This window comes from Pogonomyrmex barbatus, unplaced genomic scaffold, assembly GCF_055798465.1.
Source record: "Pogonomyrmex barbatus isolate J1 unplaced genomic scaffold, ASM5579846v1 scaffold15, whole genome shotgun sequence".
Lineage (NCBI taxonomy): Eukaryota > Metazoa > Arthropoda > Insecta > Hymenoptera > Formicidae > Pogonomyrmex > Pogonomyrmex barbatus.
The window spans coordinates 330,027-349,907 of NW_028297111.1; the positions used below are offsets into that span (position 1 = coordinate 330,027).

At 26.0% G+C, this 19,881-nt stretch overlaps 2 protein-coding genes across 10 annotated transcripts; both read left to right on the top strand.

Moving 5' to 3' along the window:
- The first annotated feature begins 7,337 nt into the window (after positions 1-7,337).
- Positions 7,338-17,140, top strand: LOC105433440 (insulin-degrading enzyme-like). Of its 7 annotated transcripts, none has more exons than XM_089073405.1 (14): positions 7,338-7,649; positions 7,886-8,198; positions 8,656-9,150; positions 9,272-9,471; positions 9,880-10,155; positions 10,260-10,643; positions 11,320-11,450; positions 11,549-11,690; positions 12,305-12,418; positions 12,519-12,639; positions 12,854-13,057; positions 13,403-13,686; positions 14,354-14,482; positions 15,129-15,835. In XM_089073405.1, exons 2-14 carry the CDS (start codon positions 8,030-8,032, stop codon positions 15,609-15,611), a joined length of 3,132 nt encoding a protein of 1,043 aa, XP_088929531.1. In that variant the 5' UTR covers positions 7,338-7,649; positions 7,886-8,029; the 3' UTR covers positions 15,612-15,835. The 7 variants fall into 7 exon arrangements, 6 of the variants coding, with proteins under 6 accessions (XP_088929531.1, XP_088929528.1, XP_088929529.1 ...); XM_089073402.1 differs by having other exon boundaries at positions 7,340-7,649; positions 14,354-14,563; XM_089073404.1 differs by having other exon boundaries at positions 7,506-7,568; positions 14,354-14,563.
- LOC105433438 (uncharacterized) lies at positions 16,900-19,825 on the top strand. 3 transcript variants are annotated; one of them, XM_089073412.1, is made up of 9 exons: positions 16,900-17,013; positions 17,288-17,355; positions 17,432-17,556; positions 17,880-17,976; positions 18,102-18,154; positions 18,244-18,545; positions 18,628-18,893; positions 19,012-19,131; positions 19,251-19,825. In XM_089073412.1, the coding sequence occupies exons 3-9, from the start codon at positions 17,544-17,546 to the stop codon at positions 19,636-19,638; spliced, it is 1,239 nt and encodes a 412-aa protein (XP_088929538.1). In that variant the 5' UTR covers positions 16,900-17,013; positions 17,288-17,355; positions 17,432-17,543; the 3' UTR covers positions 19,639-19,825. The 3 variants fall into 3 exon arrangements, with proteins under 3 accessions (XP_088929538.1, XP_088929537.1, XP_011647074.2); XM_089073411.1 differs by having other exon boundaries at positions 16,965-17,106; XM_011648772.3 differs by lacking the exon at positions 16,900-17,013 and adding an exon at positions 17,027-17,168.
- Positions 19,826-19,881: the final 56 nt, after the last annotated feature.

The following is a 19,881-nucleotide window of genomic DNA, read 5'->3' on the forward strand; positions in this document are numbered from 1 at the left end:
TATATTTACATTAATTAAATTTTGAATGGAATATAAAAATTTGCAAACATCGATAAATATCATCGAAAGTGTTTAGTATATAATTTATTCTATTATAATCGAAACGATATACCTACAATAATAGTAATAATAATAATAATTTCGATAATTACGAACGATTACTTTTAAACTAATAATCTAATCCAAATATCTTTACATTGGGTACTTTCAAATTCTTATGAATTTAATTATAATTTGCACACTATTTTGTAATATGTACATATAGCGATAATGAATTTATTGTAACAATTATTTATTGTAATACACATAAGATATGTAAGATATGTCTATATGTCTAACTTTAATAAGTCGTAACTTAATCTATTAAACAAACAAGCAAATGCATGATAATAGATTATTCAGAAGGCATTTAAAACCTAACGATTACAGTATTTAATGTTGAGTTATCAAAAGACGTTGTAAGAGCCTTTGTATTATTCGTAATATTGTTGAATATTTCGTTTGACACACGTTGTAGATATCGCGTTGTAGATTGCCTTCAAAATTGTTTACGTGCCGTGGCTGTGGTATGTACGGCGCTCAACGCGCGCCATGTTTACGGGCGTCCCACGTGTTATCATTCTTTATCCGGCGTTCGTACGAGCAGGTAGCGGCGCGTTTCCTCATATTCTTTTATTGTTAAATGCTACCAAACGTTGCCATGTCATATGAATATAATAATAAATAATCAACGATTGATTAACAACGATTCATAAACGTATCGAAACAATATCTTTTTAATAGTATATGCGCCTATATCGCGGGACTTATTTCTTTAAAATTTATGACTTTTTTGTAAATAATAACCCCTCCGATGGGTACGGCCTTGACGTGGCGGAGGGGCTGAGTATTCCGAGGGGTTATTTAAGCAGTACTACTAATCGGTGAAATACATTTGCCGATTAACTTGTGCTACTTGAATATGTACCCCAAAGACGAAGAAGCTAACGAGTACCCGTTGCACTGTTATTAATAACATTAATATTAACGTTAAATAATATTACCGTTATTAATAATATACTAACACAGCATAGCCACGAGTCGTGAAATGGCTCTTATGTGGCTCAAATTTAATTAATTAATGCGTTTGCATTAATCGTCGATTTTTAATCGACATTCCGCCGCCGATTTAATTATGAATGAACGAACTGCAGCCAGTTCGTCGCGTCGCGCGTTTGTTTCGGGAGTGCCGTACCGAGTGATCGGACTAAGAGACTTTTCCTCGTCCCCTGCGAGGGCTCGTTTGAGAAATATCATTCGTTCGAGTCGGTCGAGTCGCACTGTCAAGGGGTGCAGGGAGCGCGGGATCTCATTGAGGCGTAGTCGGCTACGTCTTCACGCCACGTGCATCGCGGCACTGGTGATGCCGGCTGTGAATGTTACACGCACTCGCTACCGCTTGATGTGTTGTGTTTCGCACAGTTGCAACCTGCATTAAACGGCTAATTGAGAACACGCTCTGTCTTCGACAAGTGGTTCGGTCCCAATCGATAAGATTTCAATCGGCTGACTTGTTTTCGTCGCTTATTCTCTTGATTTCTTATTTTCGACACAGCATTGCCACGAGTCGTGAAAGGGCTCTTATGTGGCGCGTGCGTTTCACGCACTGACATACGCGATTATATAAGCGCGTATTAGTCTGGAGCGCGCGGACTATTCTCATTTTCGACACAGCATCGCCACGAGTCGTGAAAGGGCTCCTATGTGGCACGTGCGATTATTTAATCGCCAACGACCTTTATCTTCCCTTCCTTAATACCTTACCCTTCCCCTTGCTAAACAAATCGCGTTTAATCTGATCTCGATCAGAGCTTAGTTCGGGCGGTTATTGCGTGTGCCGAGAGGCTGGATCCCAGTTGTCCGATTGTCTAGATTGTTAGGCATCGGCGGTGGGTACCTTCTCTCTCGTCACATCTACCAGCCTTCTCGATAGCCCGGGTGACTTTTGATATCACGTGTATGGTATCCGCCCTGGTGATTCGACCTGAACCGTTGGCTATGCGATGATTGAGTCAATTTTAGACGTGATTTCTAAGAAACAAGAGACGTCGGATTCAAGTCAGTCGATTCGTCTTCTTCCGCTTCGGTCCTAGCCTTTGCTTGAAGAGTTACCGTGTGTCCCGAAAGCTCACCGACTCGGGTGCTGACTGGACTGACGGAACTTGATATTTTCACGAGCAGCAAAATTAGTCCGCGCGCGATTATAATAATTTCGCGAGTGTTTTTCGCGAGTGTCCTGTGCTGCGAGGACATCCGACGACCCGACATCTTGAGAGGAGGAGGAGGAATAGGAGAGGCATCGGGCACCGGCGGAGCAACCTTGCGGTAAGTATACATTTTTTGTCAAGATGAAATTATTTCTTTTTTCATTTATTTGGACCACTGAATTTTAATCGTTTAAAATTTATAGTTTGGGAAAGAAAAATAATTTAAAGTTTAATAGGAATTTATTCTTACAAAGGTCTTTTTAAAAAATTTATTAATTATTATTTTCATAAATATCTAATTGAAAAACAAGTAGATTCGATATACGTAAAAATTTTTAAAGTAAAAATATCTATTGTTTCGAACGCTAATATAATTTGAATATTCTTTTTGTATGTTACAGAATCATCGTAGCTACGTTGCAGATTAACTCCGCTGTTGCGCATCGGATCGGTGAGTGACAAATTTTTTATACTGGGGTAACAAATCTATGAAACTCATATTAGATTTTTATGTATTTATTATTAAAGTTTTGCAGTTGGGTATATTTTCATAGATTTGTTATCCTAAAATGGATAGATTTATACAGTTTAGGATTGTATATTTAATCTTGGTATGACACCGATTTATTATAATGCATTTATGCAAACACAAATAGAATTCTTTGTATCGATTTTATTACTTTTGTTTTCTATATTTCATTTGCGAGAATTCATTTGCAATGTATTAATTGTTAAAAACTATCAAACAATCTCGCAAGAAAATATAAATTTAGTAAGTTAAATAATTTAATTGTTTTAAGAAATTAAATATTTAATTAGATACTCAATTAGATACTCATGTATATATTTATATACTTATGTATATATAAAGTAACAGATATTTTTAAAATAATAGTTTAATTAAGTATTTTTTGAAAATATATAGAATTTATTCATCTATATTTACTTCATCTATATTTACTTTTACTCATCTCGGAATTAATATATAAAATTTATTAAGTTTATTAAATTTTTGAAATAAATTGTTAACAATTGAAATGGCATAAAATCGGGTAAAAGAAATTTAATTGGTATTTTTTAAAAGTATTAAATTTTTATTTTAAATGTTTTTATGATATATATTTCTTATATTAAATGAAGAAATATAAATGGAAATATAAAATATAAATATAACTATGACTCTCTGTTGGATTGGATTACTACAGTTTAAAAAGTAGTAATCTTTGAGGCCCGATCGCCACTGTCTGAATTGATTTAGGCATTGTGTCTAGGATTATCCTAGACTGAGCACATTAGACCAACAGCCTAGTCGGGGCAAGGATTAACTGGAGGTCACGGTCCTCCGATCTATCCTGAGCTCACATTCTAGGCGTACGAGACCTTCGGGAAATCTCTATTGCGTCTATACTGCAAGCTGCCCAACGGAGGCTTAAAGTAGTCTGAGAGTAGGCATGTGCTCTCGCCTTCCGGAGGAAACGTGCCCTTGCAGAGAAGGTTTGTCAGGTGTCCTGGCTTTACGAAGTCCAGTGCGCCGGGCTGGCGTTTGTTGTTTGGACCCGTGAGTCCTAGCGGCCTGGAAACCGCGTTGTGCTGGTGTCTATTGACGTTTAGGCATGTGTCGTGAGGGTTGGAATGAAAAGAGAGTCATAGTTTATATTTATATCAAATAAGAATATAAATGAACATATTTATGTATTTTTTATTTATTACCCATCTTTCCTCTTCCCATATTTTAATACCAAGATTAAATATTTAAATCGGTGCATGAAAGAGATATATATATATAGTATATATGTAAAATTCAGAAATTTTTTAATAATGTATATTATAAACGTAAGTGAATGTTCAGCAAACATTAACATTAACAAATTTTATAACAAGCGTGTCGATTTGATCCTAACCACGTTTAATCTATCCATCTTATCATAAGTAATAATAACTTGGCTTTACGTAAGTTAAAGCAAAATTTAATATGACGTGAGATTCAGTAAATGTTTTGTTTCGCGGAATATACATTGATAATTATAAATTATTAATTTATTTTTAAAATACATTATTTTGTATTGAATTTTTTGAAAGTTTATTTTTAATTTAATACAATTTATTGAATTTATTATTACCCATATTATTATATTTGATGAATTATGTAGATACAATATCTAGTATTTAGAATTTATATCATTTATATCATTTACAATTTACGTAATATTGGCATGCTGATTATGCCAGAAATTTATTATCTCACTTGAATCTCACGTCATTCATTTTGAATCTTTTACGTCGGTCTTACCTGATTCAAGCACTGAGAAAAAGATTTCTTTAGATTTAGCAATTCTATCTGTTTGACTTGAATTTATTTAACTTAAACAACGTAATTTTATATTAAAATTCAGTTTGTTGAAGAGTTAAGAGTTAAGAGTTTTGTTGTTTCGTTAGAATATATTAATGTGTTGTTTAATAGAAAAAACATTATTTAAAAGAAATAAAATTTATTTTTTAACTAAATAATATTTTGTTTGGCTAGATTAAATATTGTTTCAATGAAAAGAAGAGATTCTTTAATATTGTTAAAACATAAATAAAGAGCTTTATTGTTTTCTAAACAATGTATTAAATAAATTTATTAATTAAATATTTTATTTCAAATAAAGCTACTTATTATTTGAAAAATTGAACAATCGAATTTGTAAAAGAATTAATAATTGATTTGTTTGGACTATTTCGAAAGATAAATTTCCTTGAATCTAATAAAATTTATTAAATCTAAAGAAATCATTCTCTCTGTGTAGTGAGATTTAAATAAACGGTTTCGATTGTACGCGAATAATACGAACGAATCATATGGGCCTTAGATTTTTTTCTCATTGAACATATTTTTCTTTGAATATTAATTATATAGATCACAATATTTTTATTTTTCTATTTTTATTATTCAATTACAATATTTATTATTCAATTTTCTTAAATTCTTTTTATCATATGTAATTGATTTTATTTATTTTAAATCAAAGATTAATCACGCGTACTGTACAAAAAATGCGGTATTATTATATTAGCTTCAAAAATTTCATATAAATTTTATAAGATTTTATAATAAATTTCATATTTTATTAATATTGAATGGCTCTCGCGATCGTATGACACGATTGTATGACCGTCGTGCGCGCATCGAACAAAGAATCTGCCGGCATAATTAGCCGGTAAATAAGTAATTGAAGGAGTATACCTCCTTTTTTATTTCTGGCTATATGTGGCCAGAAGTTCTGACTATGTGGCCAAATCGACGATGGAGCAACGTGGCCAGGAGCAACGAAAGGTAGGTCCAATCTGGCCTGAAGAATTACAAAAGATTAATCAATATATATATATTGACTAATCAAAAATAAATAATTAATAAAATTTTTATGCGTGCAATTGCACGTAATTGGGGGGGAATGATAAAGAATTCTCTGTATGTTTGCACTATAGATAATACTATATTATCTACAGATAGTACTACAATATTATCTGTAGATAGTACTACAGTACTATCTATAGCACTATGAAAATTCGGGTGGATAAGAATTTGGGTGGGAAAGAATTAAAACACAATAAGGAAATGTTATAATTTAAAAATTATAAAAATTCTATGATGAATTTATTTAATTTCATTTAAATGTAATTAAATAAATTCATTAAATTAGGAATTAAAGATTGATAAATCTACATTTAAAATGTTAATTATTAAATTTTAGTTGAGAACAGAATACGGGTAGGTAGGGACATAAATCTATATAAAATTTTCAATCGGATATGTAGGAATAAAAAATTCGAGTAGGTAGGATAATAGTTTAAGAATATGTTTCAATCAGGTAAATAGGGATACTAAAAAATTCGGGTAAGTAGGGCAATAGTTTAAGAATTTATTTAATTTAATAATTTAAAAACATGTAAATTTGTTCAAAAGATTAATTGTAAAAAGAACAAAATATAATAAATAACATTTGATTGGTATTTTAAACGCCTTTCTTTTTTAATTTAAATTCATGACACACACACACACACACACACACACGTGTATATATATATATATATATATATCCATACACACATACACATACACACACACAAATCTATTTATTATATTCTGCTCTTTAAATATATTCTTGATTTTAAAATATAAAATATAATATATAAAAGCGCTGTACTTATTTTCTACATAATCATATATTTTTTATTTTTCTTATATTTTATTATTACATAAAATGATTTTCAATATAATATATGATATTGTGTAAAATATCATATAATACATAGTAAATAAAAATAAAATATATAATTATTATATTACTGATACCGAGTTTTTGTATTCTATCCTATTATATCTTGCGAAAAGTTTTTGAAAAAAATTCAATTTTATATGATTATGTACTCATAATTAACTTTGTATTGTTTGATATCAAAATTGTATATAATAAATAAATAAATAAATTAATTAATTAATTAAAACATACGTGCAAAAAAGAGGACCACCAATCAAAATTGGTGGGGGTGGTGGAGGGCCTTCACAAATTCAAATTTTATTCGATAAATATTCCGACTGAACAATAACAATTTTTGTTACCGAACGATACAAATTGTATTATTGTATTATATTATGATATATTATGTTGTATTATGATGTATTATATTATTGTATTGTGTTATGATGTTTCTTTCTTTCGTATTAAACTTTTGTATTTTTATTGAATATTATTGAATTATATTTTATATTGTAATAATTTTTTTTTACATTGTACAAAAAATAATAAATATAAGAAAATTTAAAATATGCATATAAAGAAAAGAGGACCGCCAAGAAGTGAAATTGGCGGGGGTGGTGGAGGGCCTCTACAAATTGATCAGTAAAAACGCAAAAGAAATTATAGCATAGAAGAATTTGCTATAACTAACGAGATTTGTTAGAATTGTGATAAATGATCAATACGACACATTTCCGATTTCGTTTGAGACAAGGACGGATAGAGATTGATCATCCCTCTTTATCTAACTAATTGTCATTATACTTCTGCTTTCTGCATATAGCACGGAACAAAACCACAAAAAATCGTGGACATAGCACAAATGAGAACCACGCAATCGTGAACATTACCTACAGGATCATGGACATTACGTAATTCAATGTCCACGTTTTTATGAAGATAGAAGCGCTTCAAAATAAAGTTACAGCTAAATCGCGGGCATGTCCGCTCCCATCAATGTTACCGACCTTGCCGAAATCAGGTCGATAAGTTAGAGCTCTAGATCGGGACCGAATCATTGTCGCGTTGTGTATACGTCAAAGTAAATTATGTCTGTTTAAGCCATTTAATGTGAATGTAAAATTGTTAACCGCGATATTACTTTCTTGCTTCTGCTGTTCATGTAACTTTTTTAACCACTATTTTTTTATTTGCTCTTGTAACAATTGTAATTTTTCATTTTTATGACGAAACATTCATTCATATCGGCTTAGCATATTTTTTTAAACAAAAATCCATGATGAGAATAATTTTAGTTTAGCACTAGATATCGACATTGCAAAACATTAAGAATTCCGCAAATTCCCTACAAAAGTTCGTTACGTACAAATGTCATACAACGGTTCATTATGTTTACAGAGAAACGTATCGAGGTATACAAATAACATAACACAAATAACACGGACCATGTGAGACGTATACAACATATAAGACGTACATCCTAATCTTTAGTATCTTTGTGCCTCTCTTACGGCTAGACTTATCAAAATCGTCATCATTAGGATGGAAAAATTAGAAGATAATTTACGTGTATTGAAACAATATAATATAAATAAAAATGAAAGTGACGCGGCAGCATACAAAGGCTTATTGCTTCTCAATAAAATGAAAGTGCTGTTAAAAAGTGACCTAAACCTATCTATGACTTATGTTGCTTTGGATGTTAATTCCGGTAATAATTATATTACACTTCTTTTATCGCATTATAATTTTTTTCTATACATATATCTTCACAAACATATGAAATAATTTTACATTCAGACATTTTAGTAGATTTTTAAATAAAGAAAAGAGTATTTTTGTATATTTTACATGTCTTAAATTTAAATTTGATTTTTTTATCATATGTATTATATCTTGTACACAAATTATTGTTAAAAATACTTATCCATTTTTTGTTTATTATTTAATCAGATAGACAAAAATGCAAGTAAAAAACATTTTAATTTAACATTTTTACATCTTTACAGTTGATCTATAATGTAATATATTTTTAATTTAAAATACATAATTGATTTATAATGTAATATATTTTATTCATAATTACTTGATATATAAATAATAATCTAGCTGATAATAAACCAAATTATAAACAATATGACTGCATTAGAAATGACATATTATTACAGGCAATTATTCCAATCCAAAGAAATTTCCAGGATTAGCACACTTATGTCAACAAACGATAATTTTGGGAACTCAAAAATATCCTGAATACAAGCAGTTCGAGAGATTCATATTTAATCATGGCGGAGATATATCATTAACGACAACATCAGATCATACCACGTTCTTTTTCCAAATGAATAAAACAGATGATTCTATTTTTAAGGAAGCCATAGACCAATTTGTTCAATTTTTCATGACACCTCTCTGCTATTGGTTTGAGAAGACAATAGAAATGATTGATGCAAATCAAAAAATAGAATTATTAAATTTCTTGACTTGGTTTCAATATTTTGAAAGATCTATGGTCAAATCCTATCATCCTTATTCAAATAGTACTTTGTGCAACAGTGACATATTAAAAAAAATGTCCCTAAAAGAGATCAGAAAAAATGTATTGAACTTTTTAGACAAATATTATTCTGCCAATCTTATGACACTCTACGTCGTTAGTGGTTGTAAGAGACAATTAATATACGTATAATTAACAATAATAAACATAAAATATATTAAAACTAATATTTTATTAGTTATGTCGATTACACAATGTGTAATAATTAAATAAAAATTTATATTTAGATCCATTGCATCTGCTTGAAAACATAATAGTAGAAGCATTTTGTCAGATACGAAACAAGAACGTTACATTTCGACTATTTTATATGGATCCATTTCAAGATAACTTTTGTACTCGATGGGATATTTATACAGATTTTTCTGACAAATATTTGAAATTGTTATTTCCTTTACCCAGCTGGAAAAGAAATTGTTGGTTTCAGGTAATATAATTTATTTTAATATATTTTGATGCTTGTTACAAATGTCACATTGATTAATATCGATTAATTCTCATGTAATCATATATATACGTTTCATTTATTATTTAGATTTATTATTTATTAATTTTATATAGTAAAAAAATTATAATTTATGAAATATTTTTTATTTCTATTGTGTTTTTGTAATATTCGTGTTTCTTTTGTCATAAAATTACATATTAATTGCTACAGAAAAGTCAATCTCTATTTATCAAAGACATAGTAACAAAAATACTACTATTATTAGAAATCCATAGAAGTTTCTTGGAAAATTAAAATTTTCTGCATTTCTATTTATAATATTTTAAATATACTTTAAATACAAATAATTCAGTCTAATTTTTTTTTATTTATTATTTGTTAATGTAGGCTATAAAGCTGATTAGTTATCTCCTAGAATCTAATGATGCTTGTACACTACGGGATCAATTAGAATGTATGCAATTGTCTGATCACATCCATACTCACAGACATTACGAAGCCAGAGGCTTAAGTTTTTTCGAAGTTCTTATTAAACTGACACCAAAAGCGATTTTACATATCATGGAAATAGTAGCATTATTTTTTCAGTATCTTAATATGTTCACGCAGAAGTATCTAACATCAGAGGATGGACAATCACTTTTGAAGGAAATATTAAGCAATGTAATGAATGAAACGAACTATAAGAGTATAGAATCTCTGAGAAGTCGTTATTATATCGGCGATTTCTTATAATTGTGTTTATGTATAAAGTTTTATGTTCGCAGATGTATGAATGTAAACTATTTGAAGAAAAATTTGGACTTAAAGAAGAAATGATAACGATAGTTAAAAATATGCATGCATACCCAATGGAAGATATCTTATTTAATAAATACTCTCGAAAATTTGGATATACTATACGCATAATTGAAGACATATTAAATAATTACATATGCCCAAAAACCATTAGAATTTACGTGATCATGAATCATGATGATTCAAAACCTAAGCTTATGGAATTTAAAAATACACCAAAATGGGATAATATAAAATACAAGACATCAAAAATAGGAAAAGAATTAAAGAAGTTATTGAAGGAACAACTTTGCTCAACATTAAGTTTACCTTGTCTACATTTTCAATTACCAAAAATTCAAAAAACTACAAATGTAATTATTATAATATTAATATTTAAGTGCACTATATTAAATCTTTCTGTTAATTTAATTATTTTTATAAATTAAATATAAATTAAATTTTTTTTTTAAATAAATATAAAGATTAAAATTTTTTACTATAAATTAAGAATTTCTTTCACATAAGTGTGATATAAAACAACTCAATAAAAAATATGCATAAACCTATTTCATACAAGATATTGCTTTAAAAAATATATATATGTTTCAGACACGATAAAAATTTATATTATAATTTTATTTCTTATTTTTAATAATAATAAATAAATAAATTTTTTTAAGTTTGAATGGTTCTTTGCTATATATTAAATTTATTTCAACAGCATCTATAAAATAAAAATATAATAAATTCCGTTATAGAAAAATGAGAAATATAAAATTTTTTTATTTGTTCTGATAAAATTATTAGATACTTCAGTCAAACCATTTTTTTCATCTTACATAAATAAATTAAAGGCCATTCAAAATTATAAGAAAATAGAGACTATTTTTATTTGTTAATTTTTGAAATTTCAATATATAATGTAGAACAAATTTATTTTATGTTTTTGATTTGCTTTAGTATAACAAGTCTGTTATGATTATAACATCATGTTGCATTTTTTATTTCAATATTATTATATATAATAATATCAAATATATTTTGCAGGCAGAATTATTTCAAATACCTACGATTATAATAGATACACCAGTCTTAAAACTTTGGTATATGTTTCAAGAGCAGTTTCAAAGCAATTCCCAAGTAGAACAAAATTCTAAAATGTTCTTTCACTTTATCAGGTACGCATGATAAGTTTGAACATTCAATTATTTCTATTGTAGATAAATATATATCATTTAATCGTGCATATTTATTTTTTGATGATTTTGATTTATAGTCCATATGTTAACAAAATCCCTTTGTATAATATCTTAAATATTATATTTGTAAAATTAATTAAAGATAATATCAAAGAAGACGAATATTTCCCTAAAAATGTGTTAGATTGGAAACTTAAAAATACAAAATATGGAATATTGGTAAGTAAATAGAATAAAATAGAAATAATAATAATAATATTATTTAATATTGTGTGCAATCTTTGCATAGAATTAAAGTTTCTAGTTGTATAAATTATATATTTTGTATTTTAAACTTTTTTTTGTTGTATTTTAAATTTCAGAGATTATTTTCTTTATTTTAATAAGACTAACATTTAAAAAGATACAACTATATAAAATGTTTAAATTCCACTAAAAATACTTCTTTCAATAAGAATACGTATTATAGTATAAAAGAATATTTTATATTAAAGAACGTAAAATAAAATTATTTTGTTTTTTAAGAATAAAATGTAATTACAAATATTTAATGATACTATGTTATATTCAAATAAGGTACTTTAGAAAAATTATATTTAAGGACATTATTTGCTTGCAATGAAAAAATTCTTATTCAAATAAAGAGATATTTGTAAGCAAAACATTATGTCTCATTTATCATTTGTTATTCATAAATTTGCTTACCTTATTTTTTCTCATATAACAATGTCAGTTCAATAAATATCTCTAATAAACATATAAAAAATTTGTTTAAATAATAAATTAATTAAAATTTATTTATTATTTTATACAATTATGAATTGTTTTTTTAGCTTGAAGTAATTAGTTATACATCGATGAATTACCGAAGACATTTATCAAAAATAATTTCTAAAATATTAAATTTAGAAATTTGTCCGAAAAGATTCCAAAGTATCAAGCATCATGTATGTATGAAAAAATAAAAAAATACAGATTTAAATTGCAATTAAAATAAATTATGATATAATATAAATTATAATTATACTTATTAAGAATGAATTATAGTTTATGAGGAAATTAAAATCGTTTGAACGATTGCGACCGATGGAACAAGCATTTTATTATCTTTCATCTATATTATCGGAGAAATTCTTCACATATGAAGAAATATTAAAAGCTAGTGCTTGTAAGTATGAAGAAAGATAGAATTATTATAACAATATTATTTCTTTTCTATCAAAATATTCTTTCTTTTTAAGATGACTTCTTTAGTATATTGCATGTATATTAAAAATAAACAAATATATATTTAGATAATTGATATTAAATCATAATTTAAACTGATTTAATGAGATGTTAAACAATTATTATTACTTAAAGACTTTTATAATATTATGCAGATATAACTATTGAAGAAACTAAAAAGTTTATAAACATGTTCATCCATAAAATATACATAGAGTGCTTCATATATGGTAATATGAATGAAGAACAAGCCCTAAATATAGCTAGAAATCTGGAATTTGATATGGTCATTTTAAATAATGTACAAATGTGCACACGAAATGAATTAGAACCGCATCGTGTAATTAAGTTAGATAAAGGTATGTAAACATAAAGCTGACTTGTAGTTTTAAAAAGATTGATAATGCTAGTTCAATATAAATTAGATAATTATATAAATTAGAAATAAAGTTTTTTTTAATTTCTGAAAACTTAAAGCTTTATTAACCTGAATATTATTAAAAAATAAAATTAAAAATAATAAATTAAAAATATAATTCTTGACATATACCTTGAAGAGATATTTAAAAATTCATAAAAAAATCAACGCACATCTATGATTAAAACATTATTTTGTATATAATAAAACTTTAATACAATATAGAATATTGAGTAAAGAAATATAATAATTCGATTGATATTATAATATATTGTACTTGTTATAGATAACCCTATCATATTTGAAACAGAAAATAGATTTTCATGCTTAGAAATATACTATCAAATTGACGAAAATATCATTACAGAATATGCACAATTAGATTTTATCTGTTACATATTATCAGAAAAATGCATATTATATTTTAAAGAATTTAAGGATATGATTAGCAGAGTATGTGTAAAACGGCATATATTAGGTAATATGCAAGGTGTATTAATCGCAGTTGAAGGCTTCATAGAACCGAATATTATTCATTATCACATCGAAGTATTGATCTTTTATGTGCGGGTAATTATAAAATGTTATATAATACATATCAATGTGCAGGATAATTTATTGTTAATATAAATAATAATTTAATAAATAAAATTATTATTTAAGAATGTGAAATATAAAATTTTTATTACTCTTTATTTTAAAAAAGCTAAAATAATAAAGATTAATCTATTATATTTATTATTTTTAAATATTGTTTAACTACTAATTGTAACATAATTTATCCAATTATTTTGCTGCTAAGTAAATGAAAATAAAATAATTCAATTTTATATATGTACATGTGCGTGCGTGCGTGCGTGCGTGCGTGCGCACGCGGTGTGTGTGTGTGTGTGTGTGTGTGTGTGTGTGTGTGTCTGTGTAAGATATAAAATTATTTTATTTATATTTAATATATGCTACTAGGAAAATAGCAGAAAAAGAAAATAGTTGAATCCGAATAATATATGAACAATATAAACTGTTAAGAATATTATTTAAAAAAAAACATATATATATATTATTTAATTGAGCTTTCATATTTTTTATATTATTGTTTCTATGTTTGACGAACATACTTTCTCCTGAGAAATATAAAATACACAAATACATAAATACATATTCTATTATTTATAATATTATAAATAATTTTTTTTATAATATTTTATGTTGATTAATATCATAATTATATTTATTTCAGAATTATCTTCTTTATCTAAGTAGCGACAATCTTGAAAAATATAAAAAAAAGTTAATGACATTTAATTACTCTAAAGAAACGGACTTAAATCAATTAGCTGACATTTATTGGAACGAAATTTTTACCGAAGTATATAATTTTCGCCGAGTATTCATTGAAAAAGCATATACAAAATGTATAAACCATAAAGCCATGGTTACCTTTTATGAAGTAATAATATTTGTTTTCTCTTTACTTTATTTTTCTTTATATGCAATGTGTATCGTAACTTATATTATTTTTAAAAGAATTCCACATAAAAGAGTAAATAAGGAATATAATAATATCTAGGGAATAAATTATCTGTTTATTTTTGGGAAAGATTATTTTAAAAATGAAAAAAAATATCAATAATAAGTATCCAATTATTAGTAACAGTTTACCTAAATTCAACAAACTTTTTATTTTTATTAACATTGATGTATTATTAATTAACTATATATCAAAATAATTATATATAATAATTATATATAATAATTATATATCAAAGTATGACAATGTTCAATTAAAGAAACAGTAAAATAGTTGTTATAAAAATTTTACAGTATTTAATTAAAGAAACAGTACATTGTTAGAAATATTACAATATCAACAATGTTAACATAACTTTTATTTTTTTGATACATTACTGATATATATTTTTACATTTGTATGAACTTTTTTTAATAGAAATTTAAATTGCTGTTTTAACTATAAAACATATTGTTTATATATTTTTATATTTGTGATTTTTTAGGATGCAATATATAAGAACAAAGCTACAGTTTCAGTATATGTGTTGCCCAGGCGTGAGGACAAATTAATAAACGTTTCACCAAAATTAAAAGAATTTTTCAGTAACCAGAATGACTTAACTGACTCATCTGACAAATCTAGTGAAGAATTTGATATATTCGAGATAAACGCTAATATTAATACATCATCAGTTACTAATACATACAATGAGCCAATCATTGAATATAATTCAGACGATCAATCTGTAAAAAGAGCTCTATTACTTAAATATTTTAAGAAATTACAAAATTGGAAGTATATAAAAGTATATATTCCTCAGGAAATTATTCAATCCTTTAAGATAATTGTTGATGACATCTTGCCCTTTAAATATAATAGAAGTTATTGTAAACTACTGTCAACTTTTCGCTATTGTAAAAAAGGCGAATTTCAATTGAAAAAACAGTTTATATCGCAAAAAAGAAATTTGACATCGAAAATTTAAAAATATTAGAAACTAGAGTTAAATAAATTGGACAAGAATAGATTTATTATTCGAACAATTTTGAATTAAATTTAATTATAATCATATTTTACATAAATATATTAATAGTATTACATATGTAATATATTATAAGACATAGGGAAAGGATATAGTAAAATCATAATTTGCTCAGTCATTTCAAATAAACATATTAACTCAGGTTTTACTATTAACATGAATAAGGTATAGATAAATAATATATAATATATATATATATATATATTATATATATATATATAATATTATATATATATATATATATATATATACATATATACATACATATATATATATATATATATATATATATATGCATACATACATAATATTTAGCATAATACACATATAATTTTAATTAGTATTGAGTTAATATATATTATAATTAAAGGCTTATACAAATAGATTGGACACGCGATAGTTAATGTTAACATTGAAATACAAAATTGGTCAGATATCTTTTTTATCAAATAATCAAATGCGGGGAGCAATGTTGTAGAAAATATATAAGAACAAATGAAAAGGAAAAAAAATAAAAAAAAAGAAATAAAAAAAAGGGAAAAAGACAGAGAGCATAATGCGCATTTCTTTTGAAGAGTAAGACCATTTTATCTCGTTCCTCCTTTCTATTATACCAATTATACTATCGGATAAGGAAAATCTGATTCACTATAGTTTTCTTTTATTAATGCTATCCTTATTTTTTCAATAGGAACATATAATCTATTTATGTAAGTTTATTATAATTATTTGTATATACATATCAGATTAACTGATTTTTTAATATACGCAACTCGAATTTGTTTTATAATAAAATTTGTATCAATACCTTTATGTTTGTATATTTCTATTCTTCCATGACATACATTTCTTGTACACATGTAAAATATACCATCGAAAATTTATCAAATTATATTTTAACACAGTTGTTTAAATTGCGAGGAACACGAAATTATTTACCATTAAATTATGATTTTTTAGCGATTGCAACTTGTCGCAATTCCAAAAAAATATTGAACTGTTTAATCATTCTTGTAATTTTAGGATTTTAGAAATTTTATTCTTGTAACTTAAAATTTGTCTTAAATATATTTTATTTTAGAAGAAAAGAAATTTATAAAAATATTGACAAAATAAATATTTTTATTATTTTCCGAAATATCATACACAAAATTTTTAAAATAAAAGAAAAATATCTTTATAATATGTAAACACTTCGTTACATATTGTCCAAGTTTCAGCATATTTATAGTTTTGTTCCTTATAATGTCCGTTAGTCTCAGTAGTATGAAAATATCAGATAAATTGCTTCGTGTGATTGCTAATTTCTTGCTCTACATCAAAGTCTTTCTTTTCACAATTACAGGTTGACTTCATTGGTTCTTATTATAGAAAGCAAACGCATATTCCTTGTTTAATATTACTGGAAATGAATAAATAATCAACATGAGTAAAATAAGTGAGCGAATGAAGCTTATAAATCAGTATTATGATAACCTAGAATATAGAATTAATAAAAAAGTGAGTATAAATATGATTAATTTATACAAAAATAGAAGTTGTGATGTATAGTCTCATAAACTGTAAATTTAATTTATATTGCTAATAAAATGTTTCGTCCTATTTTTATATGTTTTTAGGAAGCACTGGAAAAGATAAATACTTTAATCAAGGATATAAAATTGGAACATGTTAATCCGCCTCAAAGGTAAATATGAACAATAAATTAATCCCAAGTTAACAAAAATGTAAAAATATAAAATGCTATTATTTTCCTTCAATAGATATCAACAAGTAGCATCTATAATAGAAAAGAATATTTATCTTTTCAAAGCTTGTGAGGATGTGGATACAGTTACTTCTATTATTAATTATTTATATGATGCTAGTATAAAAATGACATTTGATAGTAAGTACAATGCATTACTAATACAAATAATACTAATACAAATTTTGTAAATGTAAGTGTACAATTTTGTAAATGTAAAGTAATGATTTATCGACAATCATTTCAGCTTTTTTTTTTATTTCTTTATATTATTTGTATCCAATATAGTCTGCTTATCGATTTACACTCAAAGGGCTCTCAAACATCATTTTTCGTTGTTTAACATTTGATAAATGGCAAGGAATGATTCCATAATCCGAGCCTAAAAAATTAGGACGCAGACATGAAAATAAGTACTGTTTCTATATGAATTATTTTGTTTTGTTTTCTCTTTCCTTTTTTAGGTCAATTATTTATTCATGGTGATATAAGGATATTATATGGAATGGATATTATATGCGAGGAACCTATGACTCCATTATTTTTGAAAACTGTCTTGTTGTAATTATATATCTTTATTTTTTTATATTGTTAAACTAATTATTACATACATTATTTAGTATTTTTACATTACATTAAATTAATACTATCATACATTTTATGAATATCATTTTTTTGTTTTCCAGCAACGAGTTTGATCTGAAGTGTGGATATGATTATATTAGACAACTAAAATTTAGTAAGAGAAAGATATATCTAAAAATTATTAATATTAAAATATAAATTAGTTATTTTTTATTCTGAAACCAAAATTTTTTAAATTTATAGATTATATCATTACTATGGTTTTGCTACAAGATTCAGACTTGTATGCAGTTATTAGCTACTTAAAGATTAAACCTTCTTCTCTGTCAAAGATAAGCAGAATTTTTGTTCATGAAACAATAAAAAAAAAATTTTTATGGCTTGTAAAGAAACATTTACATTTTACTAGGCATATGAATTTGCCCATATCTGTATTTCAAAAAACACACGATTTAGAAACACTTTTTAGATACGAAGTTTTAAATATTGTATCTATATGGTCAGAAGACATTATAGCTGCAAAAGATTTAGCAGGTTTCTTAAATGTATGTAATACAATTTAAATGATGTAATACATTTCTCGAATTATCTACATAGTTTTGTTGAAACAATTTCTGTTTTGGATAGAGAGATATTGTATTCATAAATTCACTCTTCGAGTTCTGCAGTGGTGTCAAGTTTGTTTACAAATTTAGTTATGATAACGATATGCATTTAAAGATTTACAATATAAGTCCAGAAGATTATACATATACGGTTCACCAAAGTCTAATAAAATGTGCACTTTATTCGTATAACCTTTTTTATGATGGTACATGGCAAATTCCCATAAAGGGAAAATATTGGGAGAAGCAGAGTGAAACTGAAGTCATTATATATGCAAACGCAACCAAGTACGTAATATTTTTCTTACGCTTCTTCTTTAATAATTACATTCTGCAATAATTTTTGGATATAAGAAACTGAATAAAAATGGTATACTAAATTTTTTATTTATACAATATTTTACAGGCACGATGTAGAGAAATGTATGATATCAGCTATGAAAGCATTTATAGTTTGGAGTACTTGGTCTATGGCTTCTAGGATAGAAGCATTGTATAGACTCGCGTCTATATTAGAATGCCATGGGTATGTTAAATTTTAAAAAAATTTTTATGCACATGTATAGCTTTTTATCTTGTTAACTTTTATATGCGTTTATTCGTAATAATTTTTTAACACATATCCTCTTCTTGTCCTTTTTTTAGCAAATATTTATTAGCGGAAATAGTATTACACTGTATAAAAGTCCCTGATATTTCTCAAAATGAATTATTCTGTGATTACGATGAAAGATTAGAAGTGAGCAATATGTATAAACCAGAGGGTGTTGCGTGGATAGAAGCTGCTGCTGAATCGAATCTGTTTAATTATCTAGCACGGTTTTTAATTAAAGGCAATTGTGTTATTGTGATATCAGATGAATGTTTAAGTACCATAGCACCATACTGTAACATGTTCGTTACAGCTAAGATACCGCCAGGTGTTATAAATTTGTTATCCTTCAAGAATGCTAAAGATACTTATGGGCACATCAACTTACATATGCAACAAATACATAATTCAATGAAGTATATCATACTCCCTCTTCAATAATTTTAAAACATTAAATGCTAATATTTATCTTTGCTAAGTAAATATCTATTTATAGAATAATATTCATATTTTAAATGTCACTTTTTAATATTCATTATTATAATACATTATCATATATACAAATCTTTGGTGTCATATATCAATTAACATTTTAATATAAAAATAAAGTTTATACTGATTAATTTAACATCGTGTTTCTTATTTATGTTTAATCTTTAATATTTTATATGAATTACATATTTA

Excerpts from the sequence above, each read along its gene's own strand:
- LOC105433440 (XM_089073403.1), top strand. The coding sequence starts at position 8,030 with ATGGAAAAATTAGAAGATAATTTACGTGTATTGAAACAATATAATATA. Across the intron at positions 9,472-9,879 it reads AAAGAAATTGTTGGTTTCAG|GCTATAAAGCTGATTAGTTA; the intron begins GTAATATAATTT and ends TTGTTAATGTAG. Across the intron at positions 12,419-12,518 it reads TCCAAAGTATCAAGCATCAT|TTTATGAGGAAATTAAAATC; the intron begins GTATGTATGAAA and ends AATGAATTATAG.
- LOC105433438 (XM_011648772.3), top strand. The coding sequence starts at position 17,094 with ATGAGTAAAATAAGTGAGCGAATGAAGCTTATAAATCAGTATTATGAT. Across the intron at positions 18,155-18,243 it reads TATTAGACAACTAAAATTTA|ATTATATCATTACTATGGTT; the intron begins GTAAGAGAAAGA and ends TTAAATTTATAG. Across the intron at positions 18,894-19,011 it reads ATATATGCAAACGCAACCAA|GCACGATGTAGAGAAATGTA; the intron begins GTACGTAATATT and ends AATATTTTACAG.